General features: G+C 37.6%; 1 protein-coding gene across 5 annotated transcripts in view; it reads left to right on the top strand.

Annotated features, from left to right (window-relative positions):
* The window catches only part of UBE2D2 (ubiquitin conjugating enzyme E2 D2), a 29,741-nt gene extending 7,120 nt beyond the window's left edge, over positions 1-22,621 (top strand). For 2 of the 5 annotated variants that reach the window (XM_081324982.1, XM_081324985.1), the window contains exons 2-7: positions 11,351-11,414; positions 13,433-13,464; positions 13,540-13,617; positions 13,701-13,806; positions 19,793-19,886; positions 21,193-22,621. In XM_081324982.1, the coding sequence (XP_081181108.1) occupies positions 11,351-11,414; positions 13,433-13,464; positions 13,540-13,617; positions 13,701-13,806; positions 19,793-19,886; positions 21,193-21,238 (420 nt within the window). In that variant the 3' untranslated portion in view covers positions 21,239-22,621. Of the gene's footprint in view, positions 1-11,350; positions 11,415-13,432; positions 13,618-13,700; positions 13,807-14,789; positions 15,404-19,792; positions 19,887-21,192 lie in introns of those variants that run through there. The other 3 variants (XM_081324983.1, XM_081324981.1, XM_081324984.1) reach the window with 2 other exon arrangements.
* The last annotated feature ends 466 nt before the right edge of the window (positions 22,622-23,087 follow it).

Here is a 23,087-nt window from a genome sequence, read left to right as displayed (position 1 = left end):
TTTTCTAAAACTCAAGTTGATCATGAATAGAACAAAGGCAAACGAGTTTTTTTTTCTTCTCAAACCTAAGGTAACTTAAAATGTAACACAAAAAAGGACAAAAATATAACATCTCCACAACAACATTAAGCAAGACCATTCCATCAATGGATTTCTAGAGATGGAATGTAAATGTATAATTCAGCAGTGGGTATAACCCAGGGGTAGGCAACCTCGGCTCTTTTATGACTCATGGACTTCAACTCCCAGAATTCCTGAGTCAGACTCAGGAATTCTGGGAGTTGAAGTCCATGAGTCATAAAAGAGCCGAGGTTGCCTACCCCTGGTATAACCTATTCCCCCCCCCTTCCCCAAGCCTGTTCTTTTCAGCCATGGAGCTTTCTTTGACTATGTTGAAAAGTCATGAGTTTATTAATTTAGATATTGGAAAGACAAATGGATCTTATGAACTAGAAAATAGACATATTGCAATTAAAAAAAGCAGCCTCCCAGAAATTCCTCCCCAACTTCCTATTGGTGAATTCATGTCCTTCATATTTATTGTAACTTTTTCACTTCCAAAGGTTGCTGCGCTAATGTAATTGATGATTTCTAATTCTCGAAGGTAGATGCTCTCATTTCTATGAAAAATCACCCCTCCTCCAAAGCAGACTAATCCTGTAAATGTTTGGTGTTCTGGCTTCAGAATAGCATATCCCAAATTATGCATGCCATTGCGCTTATTTGTGAATGAATAAAAATCATATCTAGACGTTTTAAAGGTGAATTAATATATAGAAGCTTTATTATGTTGCAGCTGGTATGAGGACGTTGAAAATCTTCACCTCTTCAATGATGTTTATGTCATTCAGAAATAAAAACTGTCGGATGTTACAAACCAGTTAAGACAAGATCCATCTTCTAGTCAAGCACTGTTTTGTCTGGGTTAATATCCCTTGTCTTAATTCCAGGCAATTATTTTTGAAACATGTAGCCCTCAGTTTGAGAGGACTATTTTCTAAATACATCTATGAAGGATTTCAGATACTGTTTTTGTGATTGTATTCTACACTGTTTTTGAAGGAAGAGCCAAATATAAATAGCATTACTTCAGTTTTTTCCCTTTATGTTTACACTTCTTATACTTTATAATTATATCTTTTGTGCCAAAGTACTACCACGTTATATGTCCAGGGTGGTGGGCAACTCAAGCCTCATTAAATTGTGCTGCCAAACCCAGATGTGATTTCCTGCTGGTTTTAAGTGGGAAGTGGTGGCAGCTTCATTTTTAGGCTTAACACACCCCTAAAATGAAAACAAACAGTCACATTTGGAAGTCCTGGTCTCATCACCTTTTTTTAATGTTTTTATTGAATATACAGTTAAAAAAACACAATGGACATGATACAACTTCCCTGGTTTAAACAATACTATTAGTATTACCTTGTGAAAGGAAAAAAAAGTTTCTTTACATTGTAACAAAATATGCATATACGATCTGTGAACTTTCTAATAAACATTATTTCGATCATTGTACATTGTAGTTAAATAATTTTCAATTCTATCTTATAGAGAATACTAGTATAAAGATTTCTAAACTCTCAACTTATCAATCAACATTCATCCCAGCATTCCTCCTTGACTCTAGCCATTTACACATTTCATTGGTAATAGTCTGTTTTGGTTTTATTTTTAAGCTCTAATGTTAACCTATCCATTTCAGCGCAGGATAGGATTTTATTTATTACTTCTTCTGAGCATAGGCTAGTCTTGCTGCAGTTAGAATGTGCAGTACTAAATATAAAGATCGTTTGCTGAATTTATCCTTGGTAATCCCTAATAAAAAAGTTTTCTGGTTTTCAATTTTTTGTGTTAGTATCTCTTCCAGCCAGTTTTTTATCAAATGCCAAAATTCTTGAGCTTTTGGGCATTCCCACCACATGTAGGTCCTTGGTAATTTTCTACATTTCCAACATGTCGATGAGGGCTTTTTGTCCATTTTTGCTAGTCTTGGGGGGGAGGTGCCATCTATAGAACATCTTATATAGATTTTCTTTATTGGTGGTGGCTAACGTTAGCCTCCTATTCCTGTCCCATAATAATTGCCAATTATCTAAATCCATACTATAACCAAATTTTTTGCTCCAAATTAGCATTGTATCTTTTACTTGTTTTTGTAGCATGTCTTGTTCTAGTAAATATTGATATATCTTTTTTATTGTTTTATCTTCTGTTCCTAATATAATTTTATCTAATTCTGTGTGTTCTAATTTTACTCCGGGTTCTTTTTTATCCTTTCTATATCGTGATTGTATTTGCAGATACACCCACCATTCCAGCTCTATGCCATCTTCTAATAATTCTTTCCTTGTTTTCAACTCTCCATTCTCACCTAGAATGTCTTTATATGTAATTACCCTTCCTAAGTTCATAAATTTTGGGTGTATATATATCTCCAATGTCGATATCCAATTGGGAATTTCTATGTAGTTAATTTTTTTAATTTTGGTCCACACATCTAATAGTGCCCGTCTAATATAGTGTTTCTGAAAATACCGATGTGTCTTGTGTTTCCCCTCCCACAGTATCACATGCCACCTTGTTTGTGACATTGCTTCCTCATCCTATCTGCTGCAGCCTGCCCTACATAAATAAAATGGCAACTACCCCAGCTACCAAAGCTTGACCTCTCCTGGTCTATTGTATTTCTTGGAGTGTCTAATTGTCTTGTTTTTATTCTGTAAACAACTCTGGATGAAGAGTAGGATTTAAATAATTAATCAGTTGCATAGCAGTGAAATAGTATGCACATTGTTCAAGAAGCATTAAACTTCTTTGTGATTTAAACTTAGAAAATCAGGCCATGCTAATTAGAAGGTTATTTACATAGACATAGTTTCACACAGCAAAATGTGTCCCATGTGAAAGGCATAGAACAATGATGGCGAACCTTTTAGAGACCAAGTGCCCAAACTGCAACCCAAAACCCACTTTTATGTATCGTGTGCTGGGTGGGCATGGTCCATTGGGTGGGTGTGGCCCATTGGGTGGGCGTGGCCCATTGGGTTGGTGTGGCTGTGGTGGTAACGCCAGACTGGGTAGGACTAAAAAGTTCAATCAATCAATTCCAACTTTGCGAGATCTTTTTTTCCCCACAAGAAGTTGAAAATTATATATATATATATATATATATATATATATATATTTCAAATGTTAACTATTTAGATTACCTTGCTAGGCCCCAAACATGGGGCAAATCTTTATTTCCTGTTTTCAGCCTATCTTGAAGGCTATCAAACAGGCAGTAGTCACACCGGACAATTCATATATTTGTGTAAATTACTAACAAAGAATTAAAGGGAAACTGAGATGCATTTCTGACTCCTTAGTCGTCCTCAGTCAGCTATACCCTTCTGAGATTCGAACCTGGGCTGATTGCATACAAGGCAGTGTTATTTGCCTCTAAGCCACAAGGTCCCTCTCGCTCTGTTAGCTTTTTTTTCTGCAAGGGAAGATATGTTTCAAATGTTAACTATTTAGATTACCTTGCTAGGCCCCAAACATGGGGCAAATATTTATTTCCTGTTTTCAGCCTATCTTGAAGGCTATTAAACAGGCAGTAGTCACACCGGACAATTCATATATTTGTGTAAATTACTAACAAAGAATTAAAGGGAAACAGATGCATTTCTGACTCCTTAGTCGTCCTCAGTCAGCTATACCCTTCTGAGATTCGAACCTGGGCTGATTGCATACAAGGCAGTGTTATTTGCCTCTAAGCCACAAGGTCCCTCTCGCTCTGTTAGCTTTTTTTCTGCAAGGGAAGATATGTTTCAAATGTTAACTATTTAGATTACCTTGCTAGTTAGTAATTACTAACAAATTACTAATTTGTTAGTAATTTACACAAATATATATATATATATATATATATATATATATATATATATATATGTATGTATGTATGTATGTATGTATGTATGTATGAATGTATGTATGTATGAATGTATATGTGTGTGTATATATTTATTTATTTATTTAGTTAGTTACATTTATATATATTTGTGTGTGTATATATATGTGTGTGTGTATGTATATGTGTGTGTGTGTGTGTGTGTGTGTGTGTGTGTGTGTGTATACACACAAACACACACACTATCAATGCTCTCCTGGGATTAAGGTGGGAGGTTTTGGGGTATGCAAGGGAAATGAAACCAGTTTCATTACTCCTTAGTTCCATGGGCAGGTTGGGACCTTTTGTAGAATTAATGTTGTACATGTTTCTCCTGGAATAAGAGTTAGATTGTATAGATAAGAGCACTTAGGGGAGAATTTTTTTAACCAGTTGTAATTCTGGCATTTTTCTCTATTTCTGCTACCAAAATGGCACTTGTGGCTGCTTCATTGAGATTCCTCAGTTGTCTTCCAGCGGACATTATTAGAAGTGTATGACAAGTTTAGAGAGGGAACATCCCAAATCCAAGTTCTCAGTAGAAATGTTATAATATCCACCTGCCATAAATAATAGCAATGTAAGAATGGCAATGGTGTCTTTTTAGAAGTTACCTGTGCTAAAATTAAGTATTTACAATCCCTTCATTTTTTTGTCATCGAATATTAATTACACAAAGCGATGAGTGCTGTATGTGTTACTGGACTGTCGTGCTTAAATGTTGACCCAACAAAAATAATTTTCAAGTAAAGTCCAGATTTTTAGTACAACACTTAAACTGCTTTACATGTTTTTGGTTTGTTTTTTTTTAGTAGCTTCCAGTGCAGCTACTCTAAATTGTGCTATAATTTATAAAGCGCTTACAAATTAATATATGCACCATTTTGTATTACAAAATACTCAGAACTTGCTAAATCATACTTACATATTTAGGAGAGTGGCAAATCTTTGGAAAATCCTCATCACTGTCTTAATTTCCTCAACCCTGACACCCCCCACATGTACAGTTTGGACCAGCACCTAAAGACTTGATTGGACCAGCACCTAAAGACTTGAGTGGAGCATTAGCAGTTCAATGAACTTGTTAGTTGGCTTGAATGCCACGTGACATATTAATTTGCATGACTGGTTATAGTTTGAGTACACTTTAATACTAGTTTGTAGTGAGATACAGTGCAGTGTAGCATTTCTGGCTATGGAATTAATTAAATGTCCAGCTGCGTGTTTGTCCTTCTGTTTCTTAAAAATACAGAATGTTCTGGGTTGTTGAAATTGATGGCAGTAGCTCCAAGAGCTGTTCTAAAGCCTTTGGGAAACCTAAGCTAAAATGTTCCACTCACACCTCTATTCATATAGACCACCCGTAGCAAAAAAAGGGAGATAACAGAGAATTCTCTGCAATTATACAAATGATCCCCATTTTTATGAGAACATTACTTGAATAATTCTTCTTTAGCTCCATGAGTATCAAAGTCAAAGGAACACAAATGTGGGCACTGCATTCTGTTTTGTGCTCTTTTTAGCGACAAAAGTAAAATACAATATTTTACCAGTTTCTCCAGGTAAATTGTCCCATAAGCCTGAAGTACGACCTTGGAGGGCATGCGTAAATATGAATTGCTTCGTACAATCGTAGTTATTTTTTTAAAATAGGAATTCTTAACAAAGGGTTGATTTCAATTTCATTCTTTGTCTAGAAGCTTGTAGCAATATAAAAAGTTAGCAGCTGACTTCCATTTTAGTTGGAACTTTCCGTATTTCTTTGTGTCCTATATAGAGACAAGCCAGAAATAGTGTCTAGATCATTCCATAAGCAAGCTCTTCTAGTTATTTGGTGATATAATTCTGTACATGATATCTTGAAGGAATATTTTTCACTGATAGGTGTTCATATGACTCATGCCGCCTGTAAATCAGGGGCTGACCAGTTTTGTCATTCTAGAGAAACAAATAGAATTTCTATTACAATGTTTTTGAACCAAGAATAAAAAAAACTCTTGCTAAGTGACAGATTCTTCTAATTAGAAGCGCTCTTTCAGTGGAAGGGAATAACGTGGATAAGATGACTGTTCCTGTCTCGCTTTTCAAGAAGGATTTATCAAACACACTTCCTGTTTCTGTAGAAGGTGAATTCTTCTATCTTAATTCTCATCCTGCCTTCCCAAGGAGAACAGGAGTTTTGTACAGATAGTCCTTGACTTACGGCCACAATTGAGCCCAGTATTTTACAACTTTTCTTGCCACAGTTGTTAAGCGAATCACTGCAGTTGTTAAGCTAGTAATATGATTGTTAAGTGAATCTGGCTTCATTTTGCTTGTCGGAAGGTCGCAAAAGGTGATCACATGCCCCCAGGACACTGTACCATCATAAACAGGAGCCAATTGCCAAGCATTCAAATTTTGATCACTTGATCTTGGGGATGCTGCACGGTCATAAGTCACTTTTTCCAGTGTCGGCGTAAACTTCAAACAGTCACTAAACAAATGGTTGCAAGTCAAGGACTACCTGTAATGTAATTTTTGTAATGGCTTGTCTTAGCATAGCCACTGACGAAGCATATTTTTATTGTGCTTTCACATTTGTTATGTGCTCAAACTTTCTATGACTTTTTTCCCTTGACAATTATAACAGGCAAAGAGCAAAAAGAATAATGCATTGAATTTAGCTCTTGTCTTATTCAGATGTCATGCTATGTAGTCAAAGGCTTTATAGGAGGCCCAAGGACAATGTGGGTCCCCAGGGGTGGGAAGCAGAGCACAGGGCATGCTGAGGTGAGGAAAAGCCCAAGGCAGGTGGCCTTGTGCCCCGCAATAGGCCTTCCAGGGCCTCCCCTATCCTTGAGACATCCCACGTTCCACTTAATGTCCCGTGTGTTCGTTTAAAGATTGCATTGGGAAGAACAGGAATGGGGTGTCGTTAAGTGAGGCTGCTCAGTTAAAGGCTGTCCCATTTGATGATTGCATTGGGAAAAACAGGAACCGGGCGGTGTGTGTGTGTGTGTGTGTGTGTGTGTGTGTGTGTGTGTGTGTTAAATGAGGTTGTTCCATTAAAGGTCATCCCAACTTCTGACTGTAAAGGCCAGTCTTCTGCTGTCACATGATGGCCACTTGCAACCTTCCCTGCTGGCTTCTCATAAGCAAAGTCATTGGGGAAATCAGCAGAGCAGATAGCAAGACTCTTTACTTTATGACCACTGTGTTTGCTCTGTTGTTGTTGTTGTTAGTTGCGAAGTCGTGTCCGACCCATTGCGACCCTATGGACAATGTTCCTCCAGGCTTTCCTGTCCTCTACCATCTTCTGGAGTCCATCTAGGCTCACGGCTACTGCTTCAGTGACTCCATCCAGCCACCTCATTCTCTGTCGTCCCCTTCTTCTATTGCCCTCAATCTTTCCCAGCATTAGGCTCTTCTCCAGTGAGTCCTTCCTTCTCATTAGGTGGCCAAAGTATTTGAGTTTTAGCTTCAGGATCTGGCCTTCTAAAGAGCAGTCAGGGTTGATCTCCTCTAGGACTGACCGGTTTGATCGCCTTGCAGTCCAAGGAACTCGCAGGAGTCTTCTCCAGCACCATAGTTCAAAGGCTTCAATTCTTTGGCGCTCAGCCTTTCTTATGGTCCAGCTTTCACTGCCATACATTGCAACTGGGAAGACCATAGCCTTGACTATACGCACTTTTGTTGACAGGGTGATGTCTCTGCTTTTTAGTGTGCTGTCTAGATTTGCCATGGCTTTCCTCCCAAGGAGCAAGCGTCTCAATTCCTGGCAAATAGATGGGGAAGAAATGGAGGTAGTGACAGATTTTATTTTCCTGGGCTCCAAGATCACTGCAGATGGGGACTGTAGCCAAGAAATTAAAAGATGTGTTTGCTCTACAGCCGCCCAAAAAATCATAAAATTGGGGTCACTCGTGTGGGTGTGCCTTGATATGTGACCATCACGACATATGATGGAAATTCCAGGTTCCCTTACAGTTGTAGGTCAAGGACCCGTACCACAAAATGGTTTAGATTTTAGAGTTTCAAGATTCCTTTAAAAAAAAAGATAATTCTTTATCTTGCATAAAAGAAAAGTTAACTACTGCATTGACCAAACTACTTTTTCTTAACATTTTGTGGCTAACATAGGTCAATATTTTAACTTATTTGTACGTGGAGGAAACAAATGTTGAACGTTTGTAGAAAAGATATCTATTCAAATGTTAAAGTTTTTTTAAAAAAAAACCAAGAGAAAATATTAAGCATCCCTGTAGCACACGACTTTTTATGTCCATTTATAACTTTTGTTTTAAGACTAGATTTCATAACTGAAAGTAGGAACTTCATCTCTCTACCATATTCAGCTATCATTTTCATGACATAAAATAGCTCCAGACATTTAAGTACGAGCAGTTTGGCATTACTGAATGGCACTGTGAATGGTTGCAGTCCAAAAGTAGGTCCCACATTTGGCTCAATTCTGGAAGAGGCAGGGGTTTTGGTTTTTTTTAGGCATGAAAGTGTGCTGTAAGTCTCTGCAAAGCTTATGTCATCTTTTTGCCTTTAAAATCTGTTAAAACCCAGAATATGAAAAATAAAATAATAAATTGAATTTGGGGTTTGGTTGCAAATACGTACCGTGCATTGTATGAGACCCATGGTTGCACTTTTGCATTCCTGTGTTAAAGCAAGAAGGAAATAGAAATATTATTAAATTAAATTAAATTAAATTAAACTTCAGAGAAAGTTTGTGACCCTTTTTGAAATGTCTACTGAAAATGCGAACTCAATTCGGTTTATGTAACGGGAATTCAGGTGCTTGATTAGTTAAAAATATAGGTAGTCCTTGACTTATGACCACAATTGAGCTCTAAATTTCTGTTGTTAAGTGAGACTTTTGCTAAGTTAAGTAAAATGTGTCCCATTTTACGACCTTTCTTGCCTCAGTTCTTAAGTGAATCTCTGCAGTTGATAGGTTGTTAAGTAAATCTGGCTTTCCCATTGACTGCTTGTCAGAAGGTTGCAGAAGGTGATCTCATGATCTTGGGACACAGCAACGGACAGAAATATAAACCAGTTGCCAAGCATCTAAATTTTGATCACATGATCATGGAGGTGCTGCAAAGGTCATAACTGTGAAAAATGGTCATAAGTCACTTTTTTCAGCGCCGTTGTCACTTTGAACAGTCACTAAATGAACTGTTTGTAAGTCAAGGACTACCTGTTTATAAATTCAAATACCCACATTTTTATATTGTGAAAGTTAAATACAATTTGATCAGAATGATTTTGAGATGTTCTATTTTATCAGAGTCTTGGAAGTGTCAGAAAAACTAGTTCTGCATGCAATGAGTTTTAAAGTTTACAAAAACAGTTCATAATTTAAATGACTACAAGTAGTCCTTAAGATACGATTAGTGGAGCCTGCGGCAGCTATTAAATAAGCACAGTGGTTGCAAAATGAATGCATTGGTCAGGACCCAGTGGGGGGCAGGGGGAAGCAGATCCAAGACTTATGGGGACCCAGTGGGTTGGGATGTGAGGCCCACTGCAGCATCCCTGCGATTGGTCGTAAGGACGAATTACTGCAAGGGCGCAGCAGTGGCTGTAACAAAGGAGCTCATAAGTTGCTTGGGGGTGGTGGTATCTGTCATAACTTTGGACGCTAAGCGAGTGGTTATAGGTTGAAGACTGCCTGTAGTGGAAATGGTAATCTATTGTGTCGGAAGCATGTGTTGCTACCTTTATTTAGAGAAGAATCTTAAGGAAAATGTCAGATATCAGCATTAGGAACAATGAAGAGACTCAGCTAGATTATTTGTTGACTGACCAGTCAGTATGGTATAATGGTAAGAACTGGGATTGGAAAGATCCAGTTTCAGTCCATATTTATGGACTTATTTATTTAATTTTACACTGTCCAATGCTTACCAACTCTGAGCAATTCATAAAATAAAACATGCAGGGAGAAAAAAAAATATGCCAGTGATAACGAAAGATGGCCCAATCTGGGCAAGAACCAAGCAAACCCAGATTACTCCGAAGAAGGTTTCAGTCATTCTTGCCAAAGACCTGGGAGAAGAGTCAGGTCTTCAGGGCTCTCTGAAATACTAGCCGGTTGGTTCCCTAGCACCGGTGGAATCTCTTTCTAGAGCAGGGGTGTCAAAGTGCCGGCCCGCGGGCCGGACGCACCAACCGGAAGCCGCGCCCACCCCATTGCCGGCAGTGGCAAAACCGTCTCGATACGTCACGTGACGTCGCGAATTTGACATGTCTGTTCTAGAGAGCAAGTGCTATAGCAGAGAAGGCATGTTTCTTGGGTCTCTATGAATGGCATTGTTTTAATTGAAGGAACCTGGAGTGCACCAACCCTATTGGTCAGATCAGCCTAGCAGATATGATGGGAGGTAGCACTCTGAAAGAATACATGGTCCTATGCTATGTAGGACTTTTTTTTTTTTAGATCATGACCAGCACCTTGAATTTCATCCAGAAGCAAAGTGGCAGCCAGGGCAACTCATGCAGTTCAGGGGTTTACATGGGCGTATACTGAGGCATGCTCATCACTGCCTGTATTACTGCATTCCAGACCAGTTGAAGATTCAAGGGCAGCCCTATGCAGAGCATGATACAGTAGTTAAGGTGGTCAAAGCATGAGTGACTGACTTTCAGTGTAGAAGAGGGTGCATCTGTGAGGAGAAGCTATGTGAAGTCCTTTCTGGGCAAAGCTTCCCTCCTGCAAAGAAGCTGACACCACATCAGAGACCCAACTGCAGGTCTCTCTCTGACCACTTTTATAGCAAAAGAAGGGCCCAGATCCAATAAGTGCCAAGCTCGACAGCCCAGGGAACTAGGTCCATTTCCTCATGGGACCATTGGTTTAAATTCAGCCCAGATTGTACCATCAGACTGTGTCCAGGCCTCGTGGTCTACTTTGCTTGGCCAGAGTTCAAGTTGGAGCAGATTTATATTCATCAAATGGACGTAAACTTGGAGAACGGTTTTGATAGGGTCGTTACGAATATTTTGTGAGAAAAGTCGGGGAGGTGGGAGTGGAGAATGGTGGATGCTTCCTTGAGTTACTGGGGGAAAAGATGGGGTTTTTAAAAAACAACAACAACAAATGTGTAAATACAAAATGCTGATGGTAAGATACATGTGCAAACTGGAGCAAATTATTTAATGCATTATGGGATCATTTGAGTTGTTTTTCTAAACAGTTGGACATCCAAATGGGTTGTCCATTGTATTTTTAAGCAGGGAGTGATGGAGGAAGGTAATAAGAACTTATATACAGGTAATTCTCTGAAGATCGTTTCCTTAATTATGTTGTGTATTTTCTTTTATGTTTTATAAAATTCAATAATATAATGCTATAGTATATTGTATGCCTTTCTGTGAGATAAAATGACTATATTTTAATCTAGTGTGATTGGTTTTTTTTAGGAGCTGAATGATCTGGCACGTGATCCTCCAGCACAGTGTTCAGCAGGGCCTGTTGGAGATGATAGTAAGTATCTGTAAAAGGAAAAGGCCTCAGATTAGGATTTTCTTGGGCAGCAAGAAGAATCCTAATTGTATTCATATTAAGACTTCTATTTTAAATGCAAAGCATTCTAAGCCGGTGAGTGCCATCAGAGTCGCTTATACCGTCAGAGCACATACCGTCGCACATTGCTGGTTCAGTCAACTTGGAAGCAAAACATCTGGTTAATAAATTCCATTGAAACTACCTACTTCTACTTTTCCGAAGACATAAAATGGATTCAGTGGGTTTCTGTTCTTAAAAGACTTGCAGAAGAATCCTTAATTTTGATCTTGAGCAATCCCAACCAGATATTGTAAAATTGTCTCCATTTAAAAACTAATTTTGTACAGGCAGTCCTTGGGTCACAGTGGCAAATGGGATCGGGATTGTATCATATAACTGCATCACTCAGTGGCAGCAGTCTAGGGCAGGGGTAGGCAACCTTGGCTCTTTTATGACTGGTGGACTTCAACTCCCAGAATTCCTGAGCCAGCCGGCTCAGGAATTCTGGGAGTTGAAGTCCACCAGTCATAAAAGAGCCAAGGTTGCTTACCCCTGGTCTAGGGGCAATCCTGGTTGCTGTTATAATCCCAAATAATCCCGCAGGAAGTGGCAGGAGTCTCCGGTGAGGAGCATGGGGATGCTGCAGGTGGGTGGGGTGGGAGAGGCCCTGGGCAGCCAGCTGCAGGCCGCACGTGAGTTGTGTGCCCGTGCATGCAGGGTCAGGGAGAAGTGGGGATGTAACAGAGGGACTTGCCATTTTCCCTGCCAGCTTTCCCAATGACTTAGCTTGTGGGAAGGTGGCAAAGAAGATAACCAATTGTGAGTGTGGCTCGCTGCAACTGATTAGTGCCTGCTGGTTGTCAGGCCCCTAAATCATGATCATATGACTGTAGGGGTGCTGGAACTTAGAGGACTGGTCATAAGCACCGCTTGTTCCAGCACCTTTGCAACTTTAAACAGTCACTGAATGTGTGGTCAGTAAGCGAGAACTACCTGTATTATAAATGTATAGTAACTGGAGATGTTTGGATATGTTTATTATCTTAAATCTGTTTGAGCGATAGTATAAAAGCGTTTCTTTGGGAACTACTGTTTCATATACCAAATAGAAATCATCTCTTGACTTTTGGAAACAGCAATGTGCTGACAAAGCACTGAATAAAATACATATATGCTACTAATCAAATTGACCTCTAATTGCCATTACAGTGGAAGATGTATTTCCTGCAAATTGCCTACACTAAGTTGGTTTATTTGTTTCTCATATTTATTTTAATTAATTAATAAAGCCACCAATCTCGTACAGTATGACAGAAGCCACGCTTTAAATTGTGAGCAGTTTGGATGCCTGGGATCTGCATTTCTCCAATTATTTTTGTACTAATTACCAGGACCTATTGATGGTGGCAGGGAGACAGTGCTAAGATCATGGTAACTCATAACATGGTTTAGCAACAAATCAATGTACTGGGATACACTAGTCTGATTGCACTCACTGGCATCTCCTCTAAGTTAGGTCTAAGTAGTAAACAACAGATGGTTCCGTCTCTGGTTTCTTTAGCACAGGCATGTTGAACTGCTGGCCCGCGGGCCGGATGCGTCATGCCAAAACCGCACCCACCCCATTGCCAGCAATGGGGAAAAAGTTGTGATACATCGTGCGACGTCATGTGACGTTGCGAGTTTGACATGCCTGCTTTAGCACGTTGCAAAAGGCACGGACTGTGACTCCTTTTCAGAACTTGCCAGAGGAAAGGCACTTTTTCCTGGCTTCTATTTCTGTTTGTTCCTAGAAGAAGTAGCCCTACTTACAAGATACGCTATAAATAGACCATGCATGAAATTGTTTATAATCTAGAAACCACTAAATGTAATCAGAACACTAGCACGTTACGTTGCCATTAAGCCGTGTTATGGCTTAAAATGGCTGGGGTTGTAAAGAGAGGAACTTCAGTTTTAAGTGTCTCAGTCAAGCTTTCACTTCTTCTTTCTTCTAGTGTTTCACTGGCAAGCAACAATAATGGGACCAGTAAGTAGCCTTCCAATTTTAATTATGATAGAGGCAAATATCTTATGTCATCTTCTAATAGCTTTGTCTTTGCAGAATGACAGTCCCTATCAGGGTGGGGTGTTCTTCTTGACAATTCACTTTCCAACAGATTACCCCTTTAAACCGCCTAAGGTAAGGAACTTTTTAGATATTAACATAGTTGATATAATTTATGCTGGGTATTGTAAACCAAAAAGATAATTTATTTTTAACAGGTTGCATTTACAACAAGAATTTACCATCCAAATATTAACAGTAATGGCAGTATTTGTCTTGATATTCTACGGTCGCAATGGTCTCCAGCATTAACTATTTCAAAAGGTAAGTAAAAAAGCTTTTACTGTACATGGATTTATTTCTAGAGACAATCGTACACATGCAGCTGTCCTTATTCTTTAATTTCTTACTTGCAACCAATTCAGAATTTTAAAGCACCTTTTAATTATATCAAATCAATTTTGCTCTGGTTTTGTGAGCAAGTTTTGTATTTCTGTTTTGTAACTAAAACATTAGTATTCAGTGTCAATTATATGTATTATTTGGATCTATTTTTTAAAAAATTCTCATAACCAGAAATATCTGAATTGAAATATTAAATTAGGGGAAAAAGGCAGCAAGCAGTAAAGAGCATTGTGTGGGTTAAATATTCTGTTAAAATGAATTCCAAGCTCTGTTTAGTAATTATTTTATTATCAAATAAATATTCAAAATATGCAGTTGTTTTAACAATGCAACAGCATTGTTGCAAGTATGTGCACAAAATGGTGCACATAAATTTTGTGTCACGTTCAGAGCAAAAGTACTTCGTTTTAAATATTGCACTGGAGCACTCAGCAATAGAACAATAGGAAAACTTAGGACCACCTATTGCTTCTTTGTTTTTCATGCCACAAAAGAAGATGTCTTATAATCATGCTCAATATAGCTAACCCCCCCTATGTTGCAAAATACCTTAAATATATTTTTGAAAAATTTTAAATTAAATCCCCATAAAAACAGTATGAAGAGAGTCTATTCTTACCATGGAAAATTAATTTAGATTTGACTCTTATTAACACCAACATCAGGGAGAACAAACAGATGCTTTTCTGAGTCCTTATGGGAGAAAGGGAACAACTAATTTCTATAATACTCCTTTAAATTAGCATTTCCTTTCTTATGCTTAAAATATAGGCACATTGTTGAAATATTGCAACGTCAGTATGAATGTATTTCATTCAACAAATTAGAACCTTGCTTTATGATTTTCAGATTGCATAAACATGGTTGCATGCATAATCTTTTACTCATTTTTAAACTTTCAGGTGTTCAGTAAATTTGTGCTGAGGTTCTGGTAAAATTCAGTAGCTTTATCTGCAAACTGTTGCATTTAAATGTGCATACTCAATTCTTTTTGTTGGTTGTAATTCTCTGGCTTTTTATAGTTTGTAATACGCCACAGTATTGCACATTGATGTTATATTAACTGCACATATGATTATGTTGTACAGAAATTATGCAACTCATAATGTTGTACAACAAAATTTTATGTAGATTCTCCTAGTAAATAACTTAAATTTAAAGCAAAGAGAAAAAATGTTTGATCTTACAATGTTTTATTTTAAAGAAAAGAAATATATTAAGAAATTTTATAAATTTTAAAAAAAATCTTACAGTTTCTGATACTTTTCAGTCAGGCAATGATGTCATCAAGCTTTGATTATCTGTAAATGTTTACAAAATAAAGTTGTTTTGATTTACCTAAAAGAATGATTTATTTTTATTATGTTTGGTACTAATTAGACCTGGTCTGGTCTAGTTTTACAATTGTGACTTTATTTATTCAAATATGTTTGACCCTCTCTTTTCTTATTCCAACTCTTGTACAGTAGAAATTCTTACTCTCTGGTGCTTGGAGACATCCAAATATGGGTTAAGCTTTTCAGTTGCTTAAGAAGGGAAGATCATATAGTTAAAGTCAGCTGTTAGTGCCTCTGTGCTCTTCTTATTTATTTTTTTCGTGTGCTTGCCCCAAACTGATAAGCTGTATGTGTTTTTCTCATCCTGTATTGCCACATTTCAATCTTGATAGCCAATAGAGTTGTACATTTTTCTAATCCGTTGACCTTTCCACCTCTCCTTATAACTAAAAGACTAGGGCACAGGTCTCTTAATAATTTTTGTTTTATTACATCAGAGTAGTCAAACCAGTGACAAAAAAATGTCAGACAGAACTTGGTAGCTTTAAGCCACAATTAATGACCTACTGTAGTTTAACCTGCAAAAATTGGTGTGCCAATGCAGTGTGGAATTTATTTATTTATTTATTTATTTATTTATTTATTATTTTATTTTTTATTTTTTTTTATTTATTTCTTTATTTATTTCTTTATTTATTTCTTTATTTCGTTATTTATTTATTTATTTATTTATTTATTTATTTATTTATTTATTTATTTATTTATTTATTTATTTATTTAAATTTTTACGCCGCCCTATTCCCGAAGGACTCAGGGCGGTTTACAGGGCAGCATAAAATACAATATAAAAATAGTATAAAATTAAAATAGATTAAATTAATTAAGCCCAACAATTAAAACAATATTAAAAGCTAAAACCCCTTCAGTCCAGGCCTGATAGATCAAAAAACCAGGTTTTCAGGTCCCAGCAAAATGAACGCAGATCGGGGGCGGTCCGAAGTTCCACTGGTAAATCATTCCAAAGGGCAGGCGCGCCCACAGAGAATGCCCTCCCCCTGGAGATCACCCGCCGGCACTCCTTAACCGCCGGCACCCTGAGAAGGTCCTCCCTGTGGGAGCGTACAGGACGATGGGAAGTTGATGCCGGCAGCAGGTGTTCCCTTAGATCACAGGTCTGCAACCCGCGGCTCTGGAGCCGCATGCGGCTCTTTCAGCCATCTCCTCCGGCTCCCAGTCCTCTGCCATGTGCAGTCCCCCCCAAAAAAAAGTGGGACTAAAAAAGTTCAACCAATCAATTCAAATATGCAGGGTAGGTGCATATCTAGCCTTGGCTCCACTCTTCAGTCAAACCCTGTTCTGCGCATGCGCGCATGTACGCGCATGTGCACACATATCTTGCGGCTCCCAGTTTTTCCTTTTGTGAGGGAATCGGTTCCGAGTGGCTCTTTCACTGTTTCAGGTTGCTGACCCCTGCCTTAGATAATCCGGACCCAAGCCATTTAGAGCTTTATAGGTCATTACCTATTTAATTCTTAGAAACCGTCCATGCTGTTACGATTCTTGATCTTATGTTGGGTGTCCCACCTTGCATACAGGATCCTGGCGCTGAATGTTTTGGGAAGGAGTTTTCTGCCTTAACTATCCTTGCATTTGCAATAAAATAAGTCCAAGCTCACCAGTAGGTGGCACTACCTCACCACTTGGAGGTTGGAAACAGTAAAATGATTCTGCTGATTTAATATTATAAGACTAAAAATCAGATCTCCATTTAATTTTAACTATTGGCTCTGTCCTTCATAGATCCGATTAAACAATTAGGCAAGAGACTACTCAGATTTTATGTAACTAAAATTTTCCACAAGGAAAAGGTTTCTCTTGATTTTTTTGCCTTCACCACCTTCGTTTTCTTATGATCCAAAACCCATAAAATCATAAAAGCTAACCAATAAATCTAAAGATTTGCACGTCAATAATTGAAGGTAGAACCCTGACCTTCATTTCCCCTTAGGTAGGGTTTTCCAAGTTTCTGTTGTTTTGCAATTTCTGTTCTATTTCTATTCCCAGTTTGTAGAAAGGAAGGGAAGGGGTCATACTTCTACTAACATAGAAGAGTAGCGTAGCAAAATTGTCCTCTTGCTGTATAAAATAATAGAAGTCTTAGATCTTGGTCTAGACAGCATTAGTCACATACAATTCAGTCAGAATTCAGACATAAGTTATTCTGAAACTTTCTTACATAGTATCCTATTTAACCTTTTTTATCGCTTCTTAACAAAATAGTTAAGGTGGAATCAGACTGTGTGTATATATATACACACACACACACACACATATACACACACATATGCATACATACATACATACATGCAGGGACGCGGTGGCTCAGTGGGTTAGGACGCTGAGCTTGCATCCCTGTGCCCCCAAAATTGGAGATGCTCCTTTAAGAGATTCTGCAGAAAAAATACTCAGTATTGCCTTAAGAGAATGCATTGAGCTGCAGGTCCCTGTTTAAAAGGCTCTGTCACCTCTTTCTCTGCTAGGATTTTTATTGTGTAGCTGGAGGATCTGCTGGATGCTGAAGATCTAGATAGATTTGAGTTCCATAAAGGACTTATTAAGCCACGTGAAATGTTTTCCTTTATGGCTGACATTATAGAGGAAAGCATTTCTCGGTATCTAATACCGCTGCAGTTGCTTTTCTACGGTAGAAGATTTCTCTGCTTCATTGGGTAGTTGAGACAACATTCAAGGCAAGTTTGAATGGAAGTGTCTCAAAGGCAACCAAGTCCTTAAGGATATCTGGAAAACCAAAGATAAAAGGAAAACCATGCCTTCTGTTCCTAAGAAAAATACAGGAGAACAAGAAAAAGACATCTGCTAGTCACATTCAAAGAAATCAATCCTAGCTTTCTTATCAAAGGGATCTCTGATTCTACAAACTAGCTTCTTGACTGCTGAGAGCTGCTGAGAGTTGAATGCTGGATTATATGGGCCAGTGATTTAATCCAGTGCGGCACTGCTTATGTTCTTGAACTGATTGTTGCAGGATATACATACATACTTTCATACATGCATACATACGTACATACATACAACAAATTCTTTTCTGAACGTAAGCTGTGGGTAGCTTCTCTTCCTCTGACAGAATAGATTTCCAAGTGCCTTCCCATAATTTCTGCTAATTGCAAGGGTGCTAAAGAGAACCAGAAGTGATTTAGCAGAGGAGGATATGCTGTAGGCCATATCATTGAGTCCCAGTATGTCTCCACCAGCTCCCGCATTTTTCTACATCTAACCTGAATTGCTGCAATTAGCTGCCTGGTTGCTGAGAAATGTCCAACTTAACTTGAGTGTACCAAGTCATTCAAAAAATATTTTACTCAAAGGATATATGAGATCCATTGGGGACCCTTATTTGTTAATGCGGAACGCAAGGCAGTTGGCTTACACAGCTACTTTCCTTTTTCCAACATTTTTTTTATTTTATTTATTTTATTTTAATTCCATTTATATCCCGCCCTTCTCCAAAGACTCAGGGCGGCTTACAAGCTTAGCAGTAGCCTTCATTCTATGTATATGCCTGCTTATTAGGGCTTTCACACACACCCCCAAGCGGCATTATTACAAAGTCAGTTTATTGCCCCCAACAACCTGGGGCCTCATTTTACCTACCTCGGAAGGATGGAAGGCTGAGTCAACCTTGAGCCTGGTGGGACTCGAACCTGCACTAATTGCAGGCAGCTGGTGTTACTTAAGGAGGCATTAGCCCACTGCTCCACCAAGGCTCTTATGGGCTGTAGATGGGGTTTTCAGCCAGATATCTTTTGTAGACAAACATGGCATTATCCTTGAGTTTTACATATTGTAACTAAGTAAGTATTGTCTTGAATCTCATTCTACTATCAAATACTTAAGAGGGAATTCAAAGGATCTGTGCATACAGATATTTATGGTGAAACCTACATATTGTTCTCAAGAGACCCCCCCCCCCCATTCTTTTTTTCTCAGCTTGATGTCCCTGAAAGTTGTGGTTTTTGTAGGTATCATTTTGGCCAGGTAGATTTCCAGGCTGACAGTCCTCCCACTTTCTAATGTGTCTTCTATATGATTTCTATAACGATTATTTTGAAACAGGCTCCTCTCATTTCCTAAAGTTAACGATTTTTCGGTGGCTTATCTTCCCCTTGTTTTGTCCCAGTCCGTCTTATCACTGACAGGCTGTATGAAAAAGAGCCTTGTGATTGTCCTGCCTTCTTGGGCAGTAGATGAATTTAACACATTCTCTATCACCAATCAGAAGAAACTTTCATAAATGGTGATTAGTGCTTCTTCTAGGGTTGGCAAAACTGTCACTATTTCAGGCTTCACTTTTGTATCAGTCTGCAGATTTGGTGTGTCTAACTCCAATATTGTATGTGCAAGGGGAATAAGGGAGGCATTTGCAGAAGACGGCTTGTCAAATAGAAAGACATTTGTCTCATCCAGATTTTAAAACCCATGAAAAAGATTGACTTAAATCTCCTTTAGGGGGTCCTGAAAGGAAATTAAATACTGTTTGTTCAGACAATGACCAGCAAAATCTTTAGGGGGGAATTTAAATCCTAAATGTTGTGTTTTATTCCCTCTAGTACTTTTGTCCATCTGTTCTCTGTTGTGTGATCCCAATCCAGATGATCCTTTAGTGCCTGAGATTGCACGGATCTACAAAACAGATAGAGAAAAGTGAGTATTGTAGTTAAACATCTTTAAAAAATAAACTGGTTAGATTGTTGTTGTTTTTTTAGAATAAGGAGAATATTTTAATTTGTGACTGTGTACTTGATACTAGAGATGTTTTTTTCTTGTTCAAGTGTAATGCCTTCTGTTAGCAGCTTTGTATTTTCAGCTTTAAAATATCTGATAATTATTAGTTAGGAATAAGGTTTACTCCTCAACCAGATTGATTAATCCACTAAAATTCTAGTCATTAAAATTTGTACTTTTACACATTATTTTACAATTGCCTCTCTTAGGCCTTTCAGTTTCTGCTTTTAGGCTGCAGAGGGAGGAACAACTTAAACTTCTATCACAAGACACATGATTCAGGTGGTGGTAGGTGAACAAAAAATACTACATGAGATGTGGCATGATTAATAATGGTGAATACTCCAGTTAGTTTTACTGGGAAAAAGTTTGAGGTTCTATTGGTTTCATTTCAAAGAAATAATTTTCCCACGCACTGTTACAGCTACATTATTCTTCCTGCGTCATTACTGCTGTACCACTAAACAGTAATTCTGCTAACTGAAATTGGCAACATTTAACAATTAAGAATTGCCCGAAATTAGGTTTGAGCACAATGAAAGTTGCTGTTTTGGATTTCTGGACCTAGGAAATTATACAGGTGATAACAGAGTACATTAGAATTGGAACACATTTTGAATTATTTTACAAATAAAAAAAACAGATAGCTAATCTGTAAAGTAATTCTTATATTTTTCTTTTACTAACATGAAAAGAAATCAAACATGACTAGACATGCTTTGCAACCTGTGAAATTTATTTATTTATTTATTTATTTATTTTATTAAATTTTTATACCGCCCTTCTCCCGAAGGACTCAGGGCGGTGAACAGGGCATATAATAAAAATACAAAAATACAAAAGTTAAAATAGAATTAAATTAATGCCCAAGATAAAACAATAAAATATACAAATATTTAAAATGTACTGCATGAAGTTCATAGGTAAACAGTGAGATCAAAAATGTAAAATACAGTCTGTGTACGTGTCAGTGGGCACATGCTCATTTGTGGGTATGTTAGGAAAAGTTCATCAGGCAGTGTAGGGTTTGGGGAATTCTTTTTTTAAAAAAAATATTCTTAACTGTTGATAGAAGACATCAGAAGCATTTCTGCTTGTTATTCTAAGAACAGTGTTGGAGTTGATGTGATTATTTAGCATACTGCATCTACAGATGGTATTTTTATTAGCTGCTTTGATGTTTGGTGAAGCTTACCTATTATTAATCATCTTTATATATATACAGGTACAACAGAATAGCTCGAGAATGGACTCAGAAGTATGCGATGTAATTAAAGAAATTATTGGATAACCTCTACAAATAAAGATAGGGGAACTCTGAAAGAGAAAGTCCTTTTGATTTCCATTTGACTGCTTTCTATGAGCCCACGCCTCATCTTCCCCTGTGCACATGTTTACCTGATACAGCAGTGCTGCGTGTTGTACCCACTTGGAACAACGAAATACTGTATTCCATACCAACATTGACTCCTAGCAAAGAAATGTGTGTCAAAAGCCAGTTCTTCAATCAAAGTCTAGTTGTGAGCATAAAAGCATTCCTAAGAGATTTCAATTGGGCACTAAAAACCAACCGTGGAGGGAGAGGGGAAGAATAAATTGTTTCTCTCATGTTTCTGGGGATTTTTTGACGATTCAAGAAGATGCTTTTTTTAAAAAAAAAAATGGAATCCTTTTAAACTCATAACTGTAATGAAAAAATGTGAAGAACTTAAAAGCTGTTCTGTATTTTATTCTGAAGGACCTACTAAGGTAAATGTATGACCAATAAGATCAAATTGTACCTACATCCTGTGTTTAAAAGTCTTGAGTTTCACTGGTCAGAACTTAAATGCATTGGAGCTATTAGTGCATCAAGTGATGTTGATTTTATTACAAGTCTCCCCCTGCCCCTGCCCCTCCCTTTCATAATTTTGGTTTGTATGTGTTTTCTCAATTAACATAGCTAATAGCTCTTATTTTCTTAAGTTTTTCATGGCTTAGGTCTCTCTGGATGTAAGGATAAAAATTCATTTGACAGACTTGTGTATATTTAAAGACCCAGCTGCTCCGTTGGAGCATGTACGTTCAAGAATGATTAATCTGTGTAATAAACTGATTACTACAGTCATTACATATAACTGTGTGAATAGGCTTCATTTTTAGCTGTCTGTTTTAAGAATCACTCTTCAGTTTTCTTTGGATGCTTGCATTTGAGAGTTGTGAATCTTCAAGGATTCATCATTAAAGGCTGTACATCTGTGGGGAAAACAGATTAGTTTGGCTCCAGTTTCAGTTCTGATGGTATTAACTTCCACGATGATATTCTGGATGGTTTGAGTTTATATGTCAGACCAAAATTGCTAATCCTGGTAATGTATCACGCAGTTTTATTTCATGTGGTATAGACTATACATAAAGGATAAAAACTGGGCAAAATAGTAATATTTTAATAAATGAAGTACTACAGATTACGAAAAAAATGTTTTTAAAAATATTGCTCTAAATATTTGGAAATATCCACTGTGTATGTATATTTTCAAGAAGCCTGCTAAGAATTATGAAATTACACACTAGGAGATGCTAAACTACTTTAGCCATTGTATTCTGACACTATATTTTCAAATGCATCTTGGTACAGCTGAGAATAAATTCCCAATAATTTTGTTTTACATTTATCCTATTTGCTTATTTTATGGGTGGTCTTTACTTGCAGATAGGAAGCAGTAATATAGCATAATTTAAAAGTATTCAAAGTCATGTTACATGATTTCTAAGAGTCTGTTATTTTGCCATAATGTTGATAAGACTGACCTCTGAGTTAGTTCACCTAGGGGCATCCAATGAATTGATGCCTAATCTGAGCCTGAAACAATTCTGAGCTTTGATAATGATGCTCTAAGTAGACAATGGAATAATTAGTATGTGAGTGGCAGATTTCCATTCATGAAAATGGTTTATACTAAAGGAATTTAATTCACTTTAAACCATTCCCCTTCTTGCTGCAGCTTCTGTGAACTTTCAACAACTTTCCAAAGCAGAATTTGAACATACAGAGAATAAAAAAAAATAATAATTGGAGGTTGCGAATGTTATATTGAATTCAATTTTGCATCATAGCCTAAGCATTAGACCATAGGAATT

The sequence above is a fragment of the Vipera berus genome (assembly GCF_964194415.1).
Source record: "Vipera berus genome assembly, chromosome: 3".
In the NCBI taxonomy this organism is placed as follows: domain Eukaryota; kingdom Metazoa; phylum Chordata; class Lepidosauria; order Squamata; family Viperidae; genus Vipera; species Vipera berus.
This window is presented reverse-complemented; position numbering and strand designations above follow the sequence as displayed.